This window comes from Erpetoichthys calabaricus, chromosome 16 (genome assembly GCF_900747795.2).
Source record: "Erpetoichthys calabaricus chromosome 16, fErpCal1.3, whole genome shotgun sequence".
In the NCBI taxonomy this organism is placed as follows: domain Eukaryota; kingdom Metazoa; phylum Chordata; class Cladistia; order Polypteriformes; family Polypteridae; genus Erpetoichthys; species Erpetoichthys calabaricus.
In genome coordinates, this window is record NC_041409.2 from 10,172,477 (window position 1) to 10,195,911 (window position 23,435).

General features: G+C 35.0%; 1 protein-coding gene across 3 annotated transcripts in view; it reads right to left on the minus strand.

Annotated features, from left to right (window-relative positions):
- Positions 1 to 754: 754 nt before the first annotated feature.
- LOC114666582 (centrosomal protein of 128 kDa-like) overlaps positions 755 to 23,435 on the minus strand; it is a 218,452-nt gene continuing 195,771 nt past the window's right edge. For all 3 annotated transcript variants that reach the window (XM_028821489.2, XM_051920153.1, XM_028821491.2), the window contains 4 exons: positions 21,018 to 21,095; positions 8,088 to 8,201; positions 5,651 to 5,759; positions 755 to 1,247 (listed from right to left, as the gene is read on the minus strand). In XM_028821489.2, the coding sequence (XP_028677322.2) occupies positions 1,144 to 1,247; positions 5,651 to 5,759; positions 8,088 to 8,201; positions 21,018 to 21,095 (405 nt within the window). In that variant the 3' untranslated portion in view covers positions 755 to 1,143. The remainder of the gene's footprint in view (positions 1,248 to 5,650; positions 5,760 to 8,087; positions 8,202 to 21,017; positions 21,096 to 23,435) is intronic.

Consider the following 23,435-nt stretch of genomic DNA (forward strand, 5'->3'; position numbering starts at 1 on the left):
GGTGTGGAGTAGTGCTCAGTTTCCTACAGGGCTCCCTGGGAATTGGAATTGGGTGCAGCCCTGTTGGGGGTGCTATGTTTGGGACTCCTGAGCCCATGTGGGCAGCATATGCATCACACCCGGAAGTGCAACCGGAGCTCGATGACCAAACACCTGGAGCACTTCCGGATGAACTATAAAAGGAACCAGCAACCATTACTCAGTGGCCAGAGTCAGGTGGAGGAGGAGGAGGAGGAGTGGTGGTGGTGGTGGTGCCAGAGAGTTGTGCTTGTACTTGTGTGCTTAATACTTGGGACTGTGTTGTGTCTGTGGGTACAGGGAAGGCGGAGCCCACAGACAAAGAAAAATAATACTTTATTTATTTTACACGTGGCTCCCATGTCCACTCTGTGTCAGACGCTATACAGCGTCCATTCTTACAACAGTCACAAACATACAAAATAGAGGTATACTCTGGTCCTCTCTGACTCACTTCTTTAACCTATTGCAGCACATTAACAGTATCACATTATTACCATAATTTATGCTTGTCATCTTCAAAATTCAAGATGCTACATATTATATAAGACATCAAAGCTCAAAAAAGCACAAAATTCCAAATTCATACAAATATATGCATTTTTAAATTTGATTTATTTTCTGAATAAATAGTTAGTTTTAGTATCAAAATTTTATATATATATGTATTTTTTACAAAAAAAAAACACTTAATAAAATGTTATTAAAATTGAAAATCATGTCAATAATTGGGAATCAAAATAAAAAAAATCGGGATGAAGGCTCAATTATTATTTCATACAAATATTTATCAAAACAAAGCAATGAACGGTGAAATTATTTAAATTGTAATGCATATGAGACTGATGGTTTACCCAAAAAGTAGCCTCCTCTTGCTTTTAATGTAATGAATTAACATAGCTATACAGTTACTTTGACAGAAAAAAAACATAACTGAATCATGATAAAGAATTTTAATTTTGGCAATTATGAACAGCCATCATATTGTATGTATTATAATTATATTTTATATAAAATCATAAAAAATGTAGAAAATGAAGGCACTGTGGCAAATTAGCTTAGAAAATGTGATAAATCCAAAAAACAAATCAAGTAAAACGCACAACTAGACTATACAACCATCCATCATTCATCATCTTTTTCAGCTTGAAATTTTGAATTTTTTTTTATGCTGTGACTTTGCTCTTGGATGATGTTGGAGTCTACAGAGGTCATTTGTTGATGAGGTACTGAAATCAAAAAGAAAAAAAAAACTTTATAAAACACATCAGTTGTCAGAAGATATTTCAATCTAAACTTTTTTTCTCTAAAAACATTATCTCACTATATTTTTAATTACAAGAATACAGAATAATATAAGACACTGTATTTTAAAATTATCTGAAGCAACAAAAATTTTAACTCAGACTATTGAGACAAAATATGTTTAGGTCTATAATTATAAATTTTGTAGGATTATTCATAAATGGAATGTATGATTCATTTCTGAAACTTCCCGCATGCAATTTATAAATTTATTTATACAACATGTGAACACATGAATACATTTTCCTAAATCCTGCTTGCTATTAGAATATATAAATCACAAATCTTCTCAATTAAGTGTACTGTCTCTGCCCAATGAATGCCCTCACATATCCTTATATCCATCCATTTTCCAACCCGCTGAATCCGAACACAGAGTCACGGGGGTCTGCTGGAGCCAATCTCAGCCAACACAGGGCACAAGGCAGGAACCAGTCCCGGGCAGTGGCCAACCCACCGCAGCATATCCTTAAATGGTAGAACAAAACGTTATATAAAAAGAGATCACAAATGATTAACTCTGTTAGAAGTGCAGGTGAACACCAAGTATGGAGCAGAAAAACATTTTTCTCCAAATTAGACAGAAGTTCTGACGAACGAGGTAAAGGTCAGAGGCACTGGAAATACTTAATTCACCATCACTATCCTCATCACCAGTTCAATGGCCATTTTCCAGATTTTTCTAGTTTGGTAATTGTCTCCATATATTTGTTCTCCCACTCTCTGTGGTCCTTAGGCATCTTTTGGAGGAAGACCAAAAGTCTTCACATCATTCCAACAAGCGGGATACTGGAAAATTAAAATACAGGTCAAGTCCCATTGTAGCGAAAACCGCAAGTGACAAAATTTTCTGGAAAAACGAATAGCTTTTGTTGGCTTGGACAAATGTTCACACAACATCATGTTTAATGGATTTTATTTTAGCAAAATGTAAATTTCAGTATAACGAGCAATTTTTTGACCAAAAATGGCCACTAAAGATAATAATGCAATGTAAAAAATACTTTATGCCAAGCCCATACTTTCTCAAACCTTGGGAACCCTGCACCAGGCTGTCTCTTTCTTGTTAGACCAAAGTGAAATTTCTGGTCTCAGCGAAGCTTGGCGAGAGTGTAGGCGCGATATCATACAGGTATAGCTGAATTCTCACTCCATCAACGATCCACCGAGTGTTTGCGTGGGTAGTTGTGTCGTGTGCGGATACTTTACTGTTTGAGTTCCACAGCGCTACTCATTGTAATCAACCAAAGAAGTGAGAAATGGCATCATTTACGCTGAAAAAAAAAGTTACATCTAAAGTCTCATTTTCATTCTGTATTCATACCTGCATTTATATAAAAAAAAGCTAATCTAATGTCTTATTTTCAGATAAAATATTTTTTGCAGTTTAACAAGTGCTTGGGTCACAGAATTGCACGAGAGACAGGAAGGTGAGTCTAGGTTTCCAAGGAAAATACTTCACTCAAAACAGGAGCTGTTACTTCAGTACTCAAGCACACAAAATAGGAACCACGACACGGGGACAATCGTCCTGCTTTGGCTGCCATCTTCAGATAAGAAGACCATATGCGGCTCAGAATCACTGCTGTGGCAGACCAGGAGAAGTCAAGAAAGAACAGGTCAAAGCTTGGTGTTAAATGTTCTAAACATCTTGTGACACCCACATTATGCAATAATTACACAGTAAGCCAGATGGACAACCAATTAATTTGCCCTTGGTTTACTGTTTACCAGACGCAGCGGAGCAGTTACAGAGCTGTCCTTGCGTTGCTGCTATTAAGAGATGCTGAACTGCAGGCAACCTCGGTCACAATAGCATATGCATTTTCCCCATATTCGTTATAACAAAATTTATGTTATAATTAAATATTTTTATGGTCCCATGAATTTTGTTAGAATGGGATTCCACGTGTATATTGCTTAACAGGCTGCAACTATGGCAGTCAATGAAACCGACTGAAACAAACCTAAATTGAACCAAGACAAAAAATTACACTAGGATTGAAACCTGTTGCAAGGAAGCCAATAGATCTTGCATCTCCACTTGAATAGTGTGATCACAAACATTAGAACTGCCAGGGGTGGAATGAAACTGCTGGCACAAGTGAGTAAAGATGGGTCTTGGTACCCAATAATGGCTCATAAGCTACTCATTATTACGAGCAAAAAAAGCCTAACTGATCTATGAAAGTGCACTCTCTGCATTATGTGCCATTGATGAAATATAGTTGAGCATGTGCAATCACGACTTATATCCATGTATACTGTATTGTACAGTGAACACACTACCCTAATTAGTGATTAATGACGCCTAGACTGTGAGATGAATGTCACATTTTAAGTGATATATGAAATAATGAGCACAATAGTGGATGTTTTATTAGTCCATAGAAAAAAGAAAGGAACACATTTTACTATTGTTTTTATTTTCTTCTTCTGTGCCTTCTTTGATCCAAAGACAGGCAAACAAAGCTTTCCACATCCCTTTATCATCCCTCTTTTTATTTACATAAAATTAAACTGTCCTTTTACTCTCTGCTCTCAGCAGTCATTCTGCATTGCTCTTCTACATCAATGAGCCACAAAATTAAAACCACCTGCCTAATATTGTGTAGGTCTCTCTCCTTTAAGTCCTATAAGTTAAAAGGTGGGACCTCCACAGATTGGATATATTTTTCCAACACATCCCACAGATGCTCGATCAGATTGAGACCTGGGGAATTTGGAGGCCAAGGAAACATTTGTCATGTTCCTCAAACTATTTCTGAACATTTTTTGTATGGTGGCAGGGCACATTATCCTGCTGAAAGAGGCCACAGCCATCAAGGAATACCATAGACATAAAGGGGTGTATGTGGTCTGCAACAACTTTTAAGTAGGCGGTACATGTCAAAGTAACATCTACATGAACACCAGGTCCCAAGGTTTTCAAGCAGAACATTGACCCTTAATATTATAATGTCTAAGCCAGCTGGTCGTCCTCCTATAGTGCATCACTCTGCCATCTCTTCCCCACGTAAATGATGTACACACACCCAGCTGTCCACATGATCTAAAAAAGACATGACTCATCAGACAAGGCCACCTTATTCCATTGCTTCATGGTCCAGGTCTGAAACTATTGTAAGTGCTTTAAAGGTTGACAGGGATCATCATGGGTAATGTCTGGTCTGTAGCTACGCAGCTCTATACGCGGCAAGCTGTGATGCACTGTGTGTGTTCTGACACCTTTTTCTCATGGTGAGCATTAAGTTTTCCAGTAATTTGTGCCACAGTACCTCAGTGGGATTAGACAAGATGGGTTAGCCTTCACTCCCCACATGAATCAGTTAGCCTTGGAGGCCCTGACCCTGCTACTGGTTTACCGGTTGTTCTTCCTTAGACAACTTTTGGTAGGCACTAACAGTAATACTGCATATGATGACACTCCTAAAGACTTGCCATCTTGGAGATACTCTGACCCAGTCATCTCATCATCACTATTTGCCCCTTGTCAAAGGCGCTCAGATCCGTAAACTTGCTCATTTTTCTTGCTTCCAACACCTTCGAAAACTGACTGTTCACTTGATGCATATTATATCCAACTCCTGGACAGGTGCAATTGTAACGACATAATCAATGTTATTCACTTTAGTGGTTTTAATGGTGCGGATGACTGGTGCATATCATCATGTTAATGCTGTTCTCATTTATGTGTTTTTTTTCTTTAGGTTTTAAGGTTTTTATATTTGACCGTAACTAAGCCTCGTGTATTATTATTGTTGTTTTATTTGTTTGTTTGTTATTATTTTTGTATAAATATTGCACCATCATGAATAAATAACCTGTCTAGAGAAAAAAAAGAAAACAAAAAAAAAGGGTGAGCAAGCAGTGACCTACCAGTGCATGTGCATGAAGAAACATTTGTACAAATGCTTTTAGTTTGTCTACATATAACAATGTATACAGGTCAGTTTCAGGTTTTATAAATCCAAATTTGCATCATGAAGTAGGATCTAATCCATGGAATTTAAAAATTTATCTGTTCATATTAGTTTTGTGCATTAATAAATTTATGAAGGAGATCTCACTAGCCTGCAATTTAATTTTTAGATAATATTTTTAACACACAGTTTTAATGGACTCTACCATGACTAAGATAAAAAAAATGCATTTTTAGGCTAGCTAAAGATTAAATATTTTTGAAAGACACAACAAAAATTTTGAAAGCTGGGGAGGAAAATAAAATATTACAGGGACCTGACTAAAGTAAACAAATGTTATTTCTATCTCAAATGTACAAAAGAAAGGAAGTTCAAATAACAATACAGATTAATATTCTACTCACAACTGTCATCAGTCAGAAAGGAGCTGGATAGAAAGCTGTTTCGTCCACGAACAGAAGATGAGAGAGTTGCAAGACGAGTACTTCGTGATGTTGCATTCCACTTTTCATCCTGCAAAATGAGTTATAAAGTTATTGAATACAGTCATATGAAAAAGTTTGGGAACTCCTCTTAATTCTTTGCATTTTTGTTTATCATTGGCTGAGCTTTCAAAGTAGCAACTTTCTTTTAATATATATGACATGCCTTATGGAAACAGTAGTATTTCAGCAGTGACATTAAGTTTATTGGATTAACAGAAAATATGCAATATGCATCATAACAAAATTAGACAGGTGCATAAATTTGGGCCCCCCAACAGAGATATGACATCAATACTTAGTTGAGCCTCCTTTTGCAAATATAACAGCCTCTAGACGCTGTCCTCCTGTAGCCTTTGATGAGTGTCTGGATTCTGGATGGAGGTATTTGTGACTATTCTTCCATACAAAATCTCTCCAGTTCAGTTCAATTTGATGGCTGCCGAGCATGGACAGCCTGCTTTAAATCATCCCATAGATTTCTGATGATATTCAAGTCAGGGGACTGTGACGGCCATTCCAGAACATTGAACTTCTCCCTCTGCATGAATGCCTTTGTAGATTTCGAATTGTGTTTTGGGTCATTGTCTTGTTGGAATATCCAACCCCTGCGTAACTTCAACTTTGTGACTGACGCTTGAACATTATCCTGAAGAATTTCTTGATATTGGGTTGAATTCATCTGACCCATGACTTTAACAAGGGCCCCAGTCCCTGAACTAGCCACACAGCCCCACAGCATGATGGAACCTCTCCCAAATTTGACAGTAGGTAGCAGGTGTTTTTCTTGGAATACGGTGTTCTTCTTCTGCCATGCAAAGCGCTTTTTGTTATGACCAAATAACTCAATTTTTGTCTCATCAGTTCAAAGCACCTTGTTCCAAAATGAATCTGGCTTGTCTAAATGAACATTTGCATACAACAAACAAACAACTGTTTGTGGGGTGAGTGCAGAAAGGGCTTCTTTCTCATCACCCTGCCATACTGATGTTCTTTGTGCAAATTGTGTAGAACGATGTACAGATACACCATCTGCAGCAAGATGTTCTTGCAGGTCTTTGCAGGTGATCTGTGGGTTGTCTGTAACTATTCTCACAATCCTGCTCATATGCCGCTCCTCTATTTTTCGTGGCCTGCCAGACCTGCTTGGTTTAACAGCAACTGTGCCTGTGACCTTCCATTTCCTGATTCCATTCCTTACAGTTGAAACTGACAGTTTAAACCTCTGAGATGGCTTTTTGTAGCCTTCCCCTAAACCATGAGACTGGACAATCTTTATTTTCAGATCTTTGGAGAGTTGCTTTGAGGATCCCATGCTGTCACTCTTCAGAGGAGAGTCAAAGGGAAGCGCAACTTGCAATTGACCACCTTAAATACCTTTTCTCATGATTGGACACACCTGTCTATGAAGTTCAAGGCTTAATGAGCTCATCCAACCAATTTGGTGTTGCAAGTAATCAGCACTGAGCAGTGACAGGCAGTCAAATCAGCAAAATTACAAGGGGACCCACATTTGTGCACAGCCAGTTTTTCACATTTGATTTAATTTCATACAACTAAATACTGCTTCACTAAAAATCTTTGTTCGGAAAACACCGCAGTACTCAGATGTTCCTAGAAAATGAAAGACATACCACTGTTATCTTTTTTGTTGAAAGTAGAGTAAATTATTATGCAGGCCGAGAGGGGTTTACAAACTTTTTCATATGACTGTATATATCAAGCAACAATAGTCAGTCAGTTATTATCCAATCCGCTAGGATCCTAACACAGGGTCACGGGGGTCTTCTGGAGCCAATCCCAGCTAGCACAGGGCGCAAGGCAAGAACAAATCCCGGGCAGGGTGCCAGCCCACCGCAGGGCACACATACACACCAAGCACACACTAGGGACAATTTAGAATCGCCAATGCACCTAACCTGCATGTCTCTGGACTGTGGGAGAAAACCGGAGCATCCGGAGAAAACCCACGCAGACACGGGGAGAACATGCAAACTCCATGCAGGGAGGACCTGGGAAGCGAACCCAGGTCTCCTTACTGCGAGGCAACACCCTTGAAGGCACCCTTCAAGCAACAATATTAAAGTCAAAAATCTTTAATCTAATATTAAAAAATATGACGTACAATTCTTTTTTCATTACTGAACCAGGCAGAGTAAGAAATTAGTAAAAGTATATACATGTCTGTGGTGGGTTGGCACCCTGCCCGGGATTGGTTCCTGCCTTGTGCCCTGTGTTGGCTGGGATTGGCTCCAGCAGACCCCCGTGACACTGTGTTCGGATTCAGCGGGTTGGAAAATGGATGGATGGATATATACATGTGCCTGCAATAAATATTGTCACCAAAAATGTATAATACCTTATACTCTTCTAGTCGTTTTTTCGATTCCTCCAGGTGATGCTGCAACGATCCTACAATTTCTTTATATTTAGCATATCGCTGTTCTATCATTTCCCTTTGACGTTGAGATTCCTGGAAAAATAAGCCCAATGTTAATTTCTGTTAAACTGATCACCTCAACCACAATCCAAATGCTAAGATTAATAAGGATGATTCTAAAAGAATTAAATAAATATATTTCAGATATTCACATTTTTACATTATATACTGTATAATTTATGTGTAATATATAAAGACCCAGAGTGAAAATTAGATTTTTTTGATGTAGAGACTGAAATATACACTGAGATAAGTACAAATTATGAGAGATATATTTCACATTTAATACATTCTTGTGGCCAAACACATTTAAATGAAAAATAAATCTGTTATTTTAAGTAAAGTATTAAAAACAAAACAAAAAAATAAAACTTTGGAAGTACCATTTACTTTGATTACAGTCATAAGTCTTTTGGAAAACCACCCTCTCAGCAGTTGCTGATCAAATCCCCTGCTATTAGTGATGAGAAGTAGACTCCTAAAATGATTAACCATTGCTGTGCTCCAGAATGGCTGTAATTTTCTACATCTACTGCAAGGCACCTATCAGACTCTTGGGGGGTTCCCTGAAGAGTTTTTTCCTTAGTTGCTCATCAATTTTGAAGAAATCCATAATGATGGTTTTGATGAATTTTAATGATGTACAGTATATAATCTTTCTTACCCGTAGCATTCAACAGAAAACTTCCCTAGAAATTTTATTAGCTATCTTGGCTCTGTGCCACCAAGAAATCTTAGAGAAATTCTATGGAAAGAGCTTATTCAGGACCAATCAGAACTGAATGCAACACTTTGATGATTAGTTGGGGTTTGGAATCTCAGTGATGTTGATTTCAGAGTCAATGTGCTAAAATGTGTATTAGCAGAAAGTAGATGCAACACAAATAGCTGATGTCAACAACAAAAACAATGACAACAACATGTATTTATATAGCACGTTTTCATACAAACAATGTAGTTCAAAGTGCCTTACAAGAAGAAAAGTGGGAGTTAATATATAAAACATAAACAAGATTAGGCAATAATATTGTGTAACAGTATGTAACAAAGGAAAAAGGTAAGGTTGGATGGCCAGAAGGACAGAGAAAACAAACCAAAAAAACCCCTCCAGTTAGGCTGGAGAAAAAACAAAATCTGCAGGGGTTCCAATGTCAAAAGACAGTCAAGCCTCCACTGGGCATTCTACCTAACATAGATGGTCTAAATCAGTCCACATGGTTTACAGGCTTCACATGGAATAATTTAATGATGATGGTCATGTGGACATATGGGACACCCACCATTCAATCCATAAACACATGGAGCAGCACGGTACCTTGAACAGGTGGTGGTGGAGTAGATCGCCACCGCAGAAGAACCGGAAAAGACAGCTGAGAATAGTACAGATTAGTATGGAAATACAGAATCCAGAGGAAAATGATAATTCAATGCTCATATAGACTAATAGGGCTACAAATGTAGCTATGCAAAAGCCATTTTAAAATAATAGGTTTTTAGCAGTTTTTTTAAATTGCTCTAAAGTATTAGCCTGGCAAATTTCTGTTGATAAAGTATTCTAAATTTTAGGTGCATAACAGTAAAAGGCTGCCTTGCCACTTCTTTTTAGGTTGGCTCTTAGAATTACAAGCAGACCTTCATTTAAAGATCTCAGGTTACGACTTGGAGTATAAGGGGACAGACATTCTAAAATATAGAATGGGGTGTGATCATTTAAGGCTTTGTAAACCATTAGTAGTATTTTAAAGTCAATTCTAAATGAAACAGGTAACCAATGTACAATGCTAAAACTGGTGAAACGTGCTCAGATTTTCTTTTTCTAGTTTTAGATTCTTACTGCTGAATTCTGCACTAACTGTAACCGATTGATGTCTTTCTTAGGTAGTCCTGTAAGGAGTGCATTACACTTCATAATGAACTTTGCATATAATAAAAGGAACAATTGTGTTTTGAACATTAATATGCTTCTTAACAAATAATGTTTAATTCTTCAGTAGGAAACATTTTGTTCTTTTGAAAATGCTTTAGAAAACTGAAGATTAATATATTAATTTTTTTACGTGTGACATTTGCAAATTAAAAAAGCTATAATTAGTTTCAGCTTGTAACTTCTTATTAAAACCAATCTTCTTCCGAGGGATACTTTTCATACTTAATTGCCACATGTTAAATGAGTTTAAAGAAAAGTAGCAACCGTTAACAGAACTGCCTTCATAAAAGCCATCTGAGATCACCTCAATGACCAAAAATGAACTGTTTGTCTCCAAAGGTGCTGTCTTTTACTGAAAGAAAGGCATTATAATGTGATTTGTATCGGTAATTAGACTTTCCAGAATATCTTACACAGCAAAACAGTTAGACAAGTGCTGCAGATATGATGGAATAATTGAGAGGCACATTTCATTTCAAATTTTACATTTTGGAGAAGACATTACACACAGACATATGTGGACCTATAGGACAATACCGTACTATGTGTATAATGATGTTTTTATTGACTCATCAATCAGATAGCACCTAAGTCATATGATCGAAATCCTACAAATCATGAACAAGCAAACAATTCAGAAATTATGTTATACATTGTTGCTTTTATTTAAAGAAGATGGCTATGATGTAAAAGGTAAAAATGGACAAGGCATCAGCTTAATGCATCAGCAGAAGTTCATACCATTAAAAGGAAGTATCAATTTTACTATATAATCAGGTACGTGGCATAAAATAGCAAATAGTAATGCACTGCTGCCCAGAACAGGGTACAAAAATCATTTTCTGAACTTTTTTTATTCTGTTACAGAGTGTACCCTGATTGCATTAGGAAGAAGGCAGAAACCTACCCTGCAAGGGATAAAGGTCATCAAACAGCAAATATACACTCCATTCTGGGGCATTAGTTATAAATGAATACAACTGTTTCAGCTTTTCTTTAACTGTATTATAGTTGTTTCTGTCACCTTAATTTGATACCTCTATACCTTCATTTGTATGCTGTCATAATATTCAAGACAGGTTTTATTTTAGGAATGGTTCATCGACATTCACTATACTTAGACAAGACAGCTTTCTGAGCCACTTTAGTGAAGACCTTTGTGGAGGGAAACAGTTCATTGAAGAATATAATTAATAAATGTTCATACTCTCAATGACACTACAATACACACAAAACGCAGAGGATGCAGAAGGAGTCACAGAGAAATAGGCATCATTAGAAACAAATAACAGACAAATCTTATCTTAAGTTGCTGAATATGAATCTCATCTTTAGCTAACTGACTTACCAAAACTGCTTTTTTCAAAACTACATGTCTGATAATATATCATTTTTACAGTATTCAGTTAGGCTATAAAATAAGGCAAACTCCATTCTTATATTTTTTAGAGCCAAGTTAATCCAATTTCAGTATCACAGAGATCTATATCTAATGCCATTCAAATTAAACACAAAGCAAGAACTGACAGTCCATCACAACCAGCAATAGTGCACACTCTCTGACTTATTGATACTGGGCCAACTTTGAGTTACCCACTAGTCTAACATATTCATTTTTAGAATGAGAGAATGGGAGCATCTGGAACAAAACACACACATGCATAGGGAAAATGTATAAGCCCAATGTGTGAAAGCCAGGAAAACAGTGATTGGATATGTCAACAAGAGTGTGATTCTTAGACTTATGATGATCTTACTCCATTAATGAAATCCTTTTGTTTGCAAAAAATGCATTTAGTTATCTACAGAAAGTTACCAAAATGATTTTTTAAACAAAGTCTTGATTTTTTTCAGCCATGTGCCGTGTTAAGTGTAGAGTCACTCTGGAAGAAACAGTGACTGGCACTAAAGAAATGTGCAATTTTGAATTACTTCATTGTCAGAAAATGTAAATTTCATTAAGGTATGGCGTGCTTTGTGTTAACCTATTGTACTAAAGGATAGGACGTAGATGGCCACACATAACATACAGTTTTACAGTAGGTTACATCAACATAACCTTCAAATATAATATGTGGATAAAGGCCATCTCAGCCTCATACTGTTGTATTTGGAAGTGTAGTCTTCCATAGGCTGACATCATGTTCAAAAACAAGCAGAACAGACAACTGGAATATTTAATTTGGGCGGAGAGAATCGGCTAACCTACAATTGTATCATAAAATTCAGTCCATAAGCAAGGGATTTTATTGCATCTTTTGTAGCGAGTCAATATATACTCAGCTTACTGTAGTTCCTTATTAACCTGTCATTAGTCAGTTAATACATTTATAGTAAAAGTTATATTAACATTTGTTACTGAATTTCACTGTTTGCAAGACAGCTGATGATTTAATATCCACATTATTTAACTCATAGCTTCAATGCATTTTTTGTTACACAATGTGAATGCATTTGCAAAGCAGAATTTTAGGATAAAGCTACTTTGCAATAATACATGTTCACTGTATTTTATTTTTAACAGTCCATCTTTGAGTAATTAATTTAGTTTAGTTCCTGCTGATGTGGTTTTCAAAAATCCCTGATAACTACAAACAATTCAGTAAGTACTGTATGAGGTTCTAATTCCCTTTCTGTTACAAACTTTGAAGATATTCAGAGAAATTATGATGACCTAGTAATCAAGCAATAATTATTCTTTGTTATTTTAGTTTTTATTAAAATACATAAGCAATAATTTACTTGTTGGTGATCTGTTTCAGCATTTCTTTTGTGAGGAAGACTAACTACTGCACCATACAGTGCAGTCTATCACTAAAGTTACGGAAGTGGCAAATATTTACAGTCCATAAGTTGACTGGGGAATGAATAAAATGAGAATGAAGAAATAATGCTACATATAGGAATTTGCTATTAATGAAGAGATTACAACAGAAGGAATTAAACAAATAAAAGATGATAATTCAGTTTATTGTGCTTATTTAGTTAGCTAATATCTGTGTTTTCTCAATAATTCCACATACATTTTAAAAGGGTTCCTGTTTCCACTAAATGCCAGAATTTGTTAAATTTATTTTAGGTTAAGAAAATGACATTGCATACAATCAAGTTGAACTTATACAACAAATAACTTCATAGTCAAACTAGAAAAAAAGAAGAAAAAAAAAATCAGAAAGTTAAAAAAAGAATCAACCAAAAAAGCCAAAACCTAACCAAACAGAATTCAAATCCCACCAGAGATTTTTTCAGATTTTTATAAGAATTGATGTCTATTTAAAAATGATTAACTATCACCTGAAAGAATTCTGTTTATAGGTCATACAATAGACTTTCAACCTGTCCAAGGGCCTAATATACAAAACCTTGCTTAGATTCCATAATAAAATTTTGCTTACACAATAAATAAATACATAAATAAATAAAATTGGATATATAAAATTATATGTATACCACATGCCATGCCTGTTTCCTTTAGAAATCTCAAATCAACTTACAATTATGTATGCATGCTTTAGCCACTCCCCTCCACCTCCCTCCAGTAACCACGTATGCCTTAAAAGCACCTTTTTGAAATATTCATGATCTAATCATCACATACAGTAAATTCGGCCTTGTTCCTAACTGATGTTTTTACAGCAGACCATTTGAGAACACAGAAAGCAAGGTCAAAATGCACAGGCAAGCATGTACTATCTGCTGCAAAAGCAGGGAAGTACTGATTTTCCTAATATATATGCAATTGATTGCACACATGTGCTGATAAATACAATCTCACCGAATGAGTTTCCATTTGTACATAGAAAGTGTTTTCATTGAATTGATATATAATTAATATGTGTTCTCAAATGGATTTAACTAGCATTGTTGAGAGGTGGCTCAGCTGAACTCACAATTCCTTTATTTTATCAAACAGTAGTATGGGAAGCAGAATTCAGAGTCATGCTGTGTGTGATGGTTGGATTCTTGGTAATGCTGCCATTGACATTTATGTTATAGAGAACACTGCATATCGTTTTTATAGATACAACAGATAGGCTACATAATAAGGCAATTGATGCCTAATGCATATTCTTAATGTTACTACCAATGTTGAAGATGGCTATATTGAGAAAACATGTCAAGTTAAATGTGATAAAATTACTTCAAGAACATCAGAATGGAAATGACACTTCATTGAAATGAGCAATGAAATGAGACTTTCTGTTCACATTATTTTGCTGCCACCCGGAGTCGCAAAAATTCCAATGCCAAAAATGTCTGCATAGGACTTATGGATGCCCAATCCTTTCCATAACGTTAAGGCAATCTTCACGCCAAGTTCCTCTTTTATAAATCCCAACTTTTGCACAAGAAATGATTTACATGTGTTTCTGAGCATAAGCAAGTTTTATTCATGAGGACCAGGGCTCTTTTCTATATGGGGTTAGGCTCTGGCCTCCTATGACCCTGCATTGTTCAAACATGTTTATACAGGAAACTTACTAAATTACTAAAACTAATAAAGTTTCTTTTGATGATATCCTGGGAACACACTTGATTGCACTTTTCTATACAACATCTAGTGCTAATGCTTTAACATTTTTTATTGTATGACCATCAGAACTGCCCTTTATATTCTGGAAGTGGTCACAGTACCATATTAGAGAGTTTGAACATTGATTTTCTTACTCCAACTCATGATCACTGTGAGACCCAGAGCCAGTCCCGATGTCATATTTTATTTACAAAATGACACCTTGATAATTACAGTCAATCAACCTAACATGCAATGGGAGGAAACCTGGTGTATCCAGAGAAAACTATGGACATGGAGAGAATACATTCTCTCTGCAGTGATATCCCCAGGCTAAGATTTGAACTAGGGGCTCTGGAGTTATAAAGTAATATTAGCATCCACTATGTTGTTATAAATGCCATTGTATGAAAAGGTAATATTTCATTAGCTCTTATGTTTGCTTGTGCAACTTGGCCTGAAGATCAGAATACTGTGTCAACGTAAATCCCCCTGCCCCTGCCTGTATATACCAAGTATCTGCCCAGTTTTGAAGACTGTCCAGGCTTTTTCTCTGTTACGTAATTTAGACTGTTATGCCACTGTTACCAATTTATTTGGAAAGATGTTATCTTTCAAAGCACATGTTGTGTCATTATTTTTTTTAAATATAAGTAGTCTTATACTTCACTTCTAACAATAACTTCAAAGAAACAGAGTTAAGGCTCTTCTCAGTCTAAAACTGCTAGGAAACTATTTTCTTCATCTTATTTCTGGAATAGGTTTTAAAAAATGATTAATAAATAACAATGATAATTTCTTTTACCACTGCTGTTAAAAATGGAAGGTTTAGAGGTTTTGTTGCTTCTCAACATATCTTTCACTTAAAGCACATTGAACTCTTAAACACCATTCTCACTTTTACCTTGGCCACAGGAATTCCATTATTTCTTCTCCTGTAAAAGCTTAGCGAACATATTTTTTTTATATTACTTGCTATTACTATCTCATTTCAGTTCTCTTTCTTGAGAATCTCTTGGAGGCATTTTAGTCTGTTTTTGCTACTATTTATTTAACTTGTGTAGTATTGCAGTAATTGCTCAGTTGTTCATATTTTTTCTTTCTCCATCTTATTTCCATTGAAATGATCAATGTCTTTTGTTACCCTTACACTTATCTATTAGACAATGTCTGTACAGGTAGTGCCCTATTATAAGCCTGAGACAAAGTAGGTGGACATGTACACTAATTATTTCCCATAAGCATAATTTCAATTTACTATTTACAGTAGATACTGTATATTACAGCTGAAATCACACTTGGTTTTCTTTTTCGTATACATCATGTTTCTTTAAATAAGATGCTGTTGCTTAAATTGTTACAATTTAGTGACTGGTAGCAAAATTACAAGATGTTTATACCTTTTAATTACTTGCCATAATCCATAATGAATTATACATCTTCCCTTTTTAAATGTTGCTTTTTTGAGGTGCAGTTTTTTTGACATGTACCGTTATCTACTGTTTTCTTGGGAGCTGCCGACAGCAGAATGCCTTGCAAAAATATTTGGATATTTTAAAGCTTTTGTATGTATTATACTGTAAATTTACATAATTCAGAATTGATAGTTTCCAAGCACTCCCTTAGGAGTTTAAATAGGCTGGAGCAAATTTTCTAAGGCCAATGAGCAAATAGTACTAATAGCAGTGTACAAAACAGACAGATACATGCCTCAAAGGGCATAAAGCTGTTACTGCATAAAAAGGTGCCTCAAGAAACAGCTAATGCACAGTCTGTGTATTGATGCAAGCAGCAAATTTCAGGTTTTTATTTTAAAATATTGGCTACAAATTACTTAATGTTTTTGCTTAAACCTTTCTCTTGAAAGTGCAAAATTTGTAAGTATAATCTTTTCATTTAGAAACATTTATTACCTTTGCAAGGCACTTCGTATTGCTTTCCATCAGTTTCATCTACTGTAGCCACAACCCTGCAATTGTAATATCATAATTTCAAAGTGATTCCAATGTTTGTAAATGATTTAATCACTTTATTGTTCCTTGTACTGTATGTAAGTGCAGGTATTTTTTTTGTCAACAAATGTGTTCTACGATAATCATTCAATTAAACAATTATTTGTCTTGTAGATGTGATTTATTCCAACAGTAATGGAAGTGTCTTTGGGAAAAGGATGAGGGTGTAAAACACACAAGTTCATACCATGCCTTCATTCACAAACTGCACATAGCGAATAACTTTAAAGGTGCAACATCTATTCAGGATTTGAAGACTTTTAGCAAAATGTATATTACATATGAACAACATTCATACACAGATCAACAAGCAACTTTCTGTCTAATGCTAGTTCCTGCCTTAGGATGCTGGGATTCCAACAATGCCAAACTAGATAAATGGGTTACTAAATGAATGGATTAATGCTCAGGTTGCTGTAATGGCACAATCAAAAAAAAACATAAGGCAAACTATTAATTTGCATGTATAGCTTATTTTTTAGGTTTTGTTTAAATATATCACAATATGTCGCAATAAATATATCCAAAGAGATGTTAATTCTTTTTAGGAGTAAACAATAGACTCTTTGAAATGTATTTTGTTTACCCAAAATATTATGAAATAATAGCAACTGTCATTTTTTTCCTTGCTCTACATATGGAGCAATCTGATTACTTGTATAATTATCACTCCGCAGACACTGTTTTGAATGGTGTTCATTACATTACCAATTCAGTCTGAAACTGTTCCAGATTTCTTATCTGTTACACAGTTCAAGCAAACAGATTTGTCTGTAAAGTTTAATCTGTGAGATGAAAAAACAACATTTAAAACTGCTCAATGGCAGTTCATTACACATAACGATGGCCATGAGCTTCCCCTTTTTATTTGAATGGCATATCATCTTACATAATCGTTTTGCGTAATACTTACACATATATCTAAGCTATTTGCCAAAACTAAGTCCAAACCCCTACTTTACTCTTAACCTTACTGCCTCTGTGATTATACTTCAGAAAGTCACTTTCACTTAAGGCAGTTTCACATGAATTCATGGGCAGTAAACCACTATTGTCCAGAAACTCAACACTTCAGAAGGAAATATCTTTCTTCCTTAAGATTATACAAAGTTACCTTAATAAGTAATTGACCATTCTTAGGAAATGAAACTATTAAATTAAAAAAATGGAAAAAGATGTGAATAATTTACAGATAACATCTAAAAATCCAAAAATGGAACCTGAAGTTTTCTATTCACATGAACTATTCACTATTCACATTATCCAGTTTAGTCCTTGCAGTTGATTCCATAATTTCTAGTGCTATGTAAAGCCAAACTTTTAAAGAGATGATGATGAAAATCTTGAAAGCTAAAATATAAAGAAAGTGAGGCAAATTCTATTCTCTCTTTCAGTTCTAACTAACTCAATGCACAGAAATGTCTCATTGCTAATGCTGGGCAATAAAAGCAGAGTGTTTAAACACCTGAATACAAATGTTAGTTACATATAGATTAGTTTGCATCATGTGGTTTGAAAAAGTAAGCTGGGATATGTAACCTTTTGAATTACTACAATATTTTAAATGTTGCATGTACACATACATCATTTTGGGGTCAGAATTGCAGTAAAACAATATTTTGTTTGAATATAATTTTTATAAATATTCATATAGAAAACTAAAGTAAAATAAGAAGTGATTCTCTTGTACTGGCCCCTCACATTAGGAAAAATGGTAAGGAGGCCAAAACTATGTAAAATGGTGTGTTTGTTGACAAGAGGGCATATAAAAGGATGAGAAACAGAAAATGGAGAATTCTGTATATAAAAAATAGACAAAACAACTGTGTTGCAGCTCAGTTTCTAATCCTCTGTGTATCTACCGGTACTTTACCACATCAATTTGGTAAACCAAACCCCTGGTCCCATTTATCATTCTCTTTCTCACTCTCGACCCCTATTTTATCTTCCTCAGTCTTGACTCTGCTTCTTTTACCTGGAAGTGAACATTCCTTCCATATTATCTATTAACTCTAGACTCAAAGATAACTCTTGCTTAGGCATCTTTAATACCCTCATTGATGATAATTCTGGCCAAGTCTTATGACCATTTACAAGACAAGGATGTCTCTGCATCCCTGAGTCTTCAATTTTTATTAAAAAGCCAAATCTCTCAGGAAGCTCCAGTGATGCACACACCTTTATATTTCCAGGAATTCTTTGCTGCCATCTACCAGCCAAGTAGGTCAACAGGACCATTTCTTGCAATTTTGTAGTGCCCATGCCTCTCCTAACTTCTTGCCAACCAGACAATGCTTCACAATAGTATGGCATGTCAAATCAAATTTTTGGTAGAAACTGAAGACCTCTCATCTGCCCCTTATATATTAATTTTGCACTTGTAAAAGTGCTAAGTTTACATTTCAGTTTTTGGGCATGCAGTATTTCCTCTATAACTATATTTAAGGGTGCGCTTGAAATGCATGTAGAATTTGTTACTTACATGAAGGTTTTACTGGAACTCAAAAGCATTCTCAAATAAAGTAACTAGATTAGTACTCAGTAAATTTATTTTAATTGTTCCTATATATTGAAGATGTCTATATTCATAGTTATCATGATTAACAAACACATGATTAGAGTAAAGCACATTTTGTAGTATAACACACCCTTCTGCCATGTGGGAAAAAATATATATATATGATGTAGCAATAATAACTGAAATATCTTATTGCTGCACTTCATAAATGTTTAAATTTTTTAGCAGCCATACTTATTTAGTAGGGTTCAAAAGCAAAAAAAAAAAAGAAATCTTAAAAAAACAGATTTTAAATATCATCAGAAAGAGATCATAAGTCCAGTTCAAAAAAAGCAAGGTTATTAAAGATATTCCAAAAAAAAATTAGTTGATAAGGGCGAAGTCTATAAAAGAAAGCCACACCTTCCTCAAAATTACCAAGAGGATATGAAGCAATTTCTGAAGTATAAGCAGCTATATTATTTCAATAATCAGACTGAAATCAGCAGTGAAATTTGGATGTAAGCATTCATAAAATATAAAACACACACTTTAAAAATGGAATAATTTTAGTATTATCAATGGTGTTACTCTGCGGTGGGTTGGCACCCTGCCCAGGATTGGTTCCCTTCCTTGTGCCCTGTGTTGGCTGGGATTGGCTCCAGCAGACCCCCGTGACCCTGTGTTCGGATTCAGCGGGTTGGAAAATGGATGGATGGTGTTACTATACTTTTGGATTGTCTGAACTCCTTCAAAATATCACTGTGATAGAACTGTATTATTAATCAAGTAAATTTCTTTGATAAGTCTTTGTTTTGTTAAACAAAATAAATAAATACATTATTCCTCAACATATAGGGCTATCACATCTTTATATTTACATGTAGGTAACTTATACTACATGGGAATACCCTTCTTAACATTTCTGTAAAATTTGCTTTCCATTATGTAAATGATACTGTCCCTTCTGGACCTGCTGAGAACCGGTAATGTTAAGAAAACTTAATTTAATCATAGCTACAACAAATTTGTCTTCTTTATTTTTTTGTTACTGTACATGAAAATACTTGCATCTTTGTGTGGTTTTATATTATTTTGTACCTTGCTGTTTCTTAGGAAATTATTTTTACAATTTTTTATTTTTTTTAATATACCTGACAATTTTTAGCTAAGTAAATAATTTGTGCTTAGATTCCACATTGAAATTTACAGTATATGCAGCATATACTGTATACAGTACATTTTTAATAGGAATACTATTATGGCTTCTTCTTTCTCTCCTTCACTCTTTCTAAGACTGTGGTAAGAGAGAGAAAATCCACAGCAGTAGGAAGCAACAAGTGACCAGAAAGCTCTATGTGCAGCGTGCAGCAGAAGAATTCTCCTGGAACATCCTAGAGAGAGCTCTTGGAGAACAGTCCACATGGTGGATAAAGCTGAACAAGTTTTTTTCACAAAGGACAAGTGGGTATATACTGTTCAACCTAAAGAGTAAAGTGCAAACAATAGGTTTGAGGGAAGAGGATAGACAACTCTGAATTTGCAATTGGTTTGGAAGGCATTGCAAAACGATGACAGATCTGGACCCATGATGGCTGCCCAGGGCACAATGGGGCAAAGAAAGACAGAATGGACTAGTGAGTGCTCTATCATTCCTATTCTGTAGCTAAATCAGCGTTGTTCTACATTTCAGAAGTTACTATTGGGTTTGACCATGATGGGATCCCGACACCCTGAGACTGGAAGGTCACTAATTAAAAACTAAAGTATTGAGATAAGAAAAAGAAGATTACATTGAACAAAGGCTTACTGGCATGGAGGAAGAAAGAAAGATATATTGAGAAATGTAATTTTAAAATAAAAAGTGTATTAACTTCCAGAACTGACAAGCACACCTTACCTCCAAATCCCTGAAGTCTTCTAACAGGCTAAGCTTTTCAGGAACTGACTCCAAGTGGTCAAGGGCCAACCTGGTACTCTATATATAAAAACAATAAATAAATAAGAAGATATACAGCAAATAGACTGTCACATGAAAATGTGATATGATTTAGATAATATTCAAATTAAAGTGTAAAGAAATCTATATTTGTATACAGTACATTAATTTAGTAGACACTTCTTTTTTCATCAACTGTCAAGAGTGCTAGTTACTTAAATTTTTTAATTTACTGTTCTGAATTGTAATTTACAAAACTAAAAACAAATTTTCATAAATCAATATTCATCTTTTAAGAAAGTATTTACATATATACAGTATTCAGTGTCAACAATTTTTTCAATAGTGAGATAACCAGTACTGCAATTTAAACTAGGGATGTCACAAGAATGGATACTTCAGTATCAATTTGATACCTAAATTCCAAAGATGTAAAGCTACTAACCTTTGCACATTACCAGCTGTACTGAGTAAAAGTCAGTACTGGACTCATGCCTGACTGCAAGGTGACTAATTATTCTGAAAGGCACAATAATAACTTAGAAAAATGTGAGTAAAAATTACACATAAAAATGGCTTAGAGAGGCCATACAGCACTGCATCAACACGTGTCAAAATGTAGAATAGCAGAAGTCATGTCTGGAAATGCTTTGGGTTAGAGGTAGGAGAACTTCAAAGTGTGATTGTGGGAATTATGCTTATTATTAAAGAAAAAAAAACTAAAATATTATTGCTTTATTGCTACTTCTATTTCATTATGGAGCTACTCCAGAAACAGACTGCATACTTTGAGAGCACATTGATGTGACCAATCAGATGTCTGTTGTGATCATTCAATTTGTAATTGTCATGAATTTGTAAGAGGAGATAAAATGATGTTGAGATTATTTGCTTTTTAATATAATGTCCTGCACAGTCCTTGTGACGAACATAGGCTTTATTTCATTCTCTGATTACAATGAGAACATCTACAGATGTCTGCTTAAGCATCCATTAACTTTCTAACTGGCTTACAGTTAAGGATCATGGGGGAATCCTTGCAGGGATCCTCAATTACACATATAGGACTGTGAAATGTGTGAGGAACCTGCACACTTGCCATGCTAACAAACACTTGTAGCCAGCAAAAAGAGAGGCAAGTTTCAAACAAAGTGGCTATTTGGCTTGTCTGCACTAGGGATGAATGAGCTGTCTATCTGTTAATACCAAAAGTGCTTCAACTCTTCAATCAAAGCACAAAGTACATCTCCCTATTAATTCGACATGTACTGTGTGAGCCAAAACGTATAACTGCTGAGACATGCAGTTAGCAAGATGAAAAAAATTGCATACTTCATACTACGAACATGCATATGCTATATTTGTGTAATTTATTCGGTTTTTGAAGGCACACTAATATTAATCAGCTGAACCCCTAAAATGTGACAAAAATAGCAAAGACACATATCATATGTTAAGATTAATAGACAACAGGTACCATCAGTCTAGTTAATTTTCTCATTCTGCATTTCTGCATAGGCTAAGAAAAAGTAAACTCTGATCACTCATAGATGCTTTGGATTAGTGTAAAACTGGCAAAATTGATTTCACACAGGAAGACAAAGTTTGGACAGATGTAAAAATGGAGAGAGAGAGAGAGAGAGATTGAGTCAGTTAAGCACTAAGTGTTTTTAACATTTGGTATTTGAACTAATTTGACTAAGAATTACTTCTTAGTAAGTTTTTAAACAGCTAATGATGCAAATATAAATCTTATAATAGTAAATTCTACAAAGCTAAGCAAAAGATTCTCTGTCAAACCATATTTTAAAAATGTTATTAGAAAAACAGCTTTAAAGAGTTTTTTTTAGATACAAATATCTTGAATTACCTTGAAATTCATTAATTCAGTAACAGTACAGATGTAATAAGTTAGAATTTTCACTTTCAGTATTGATTTTAAGCAATATTTTTCTGTTACTCAAGAGAAAATGTCAGAGAATACATTCAGAATGTACACATGTTAAGATAAATCGGGGAGTCCATGATGTTATAAACAATGATATCCTTCCAAGATCAAAACTTCCCACACTTTTTCTTACACTGGGGATTCCCCATGTCACACATTTAAATTCAACAACTGCATTGTGTTTTGACATTTTTAAATGCAAATTCTAGTTTACCTAAATGACAGATGGGTAGCTACTTGATGGATATACTGGTACCTTAAAGCTGCTTTAACTGCTAGCATTTATATATATTTATTCTATTACAGAAAAAGGCTCATTATGGATAACTTGAATAATGGAAGTACTTTTAAAAAAAAGTTGTTGAATGATTTTTCTGTTTTTGCTTTGGTGTTGAATAGGTACTGAGTAGTGTGAAACTTTTCTGGTATTG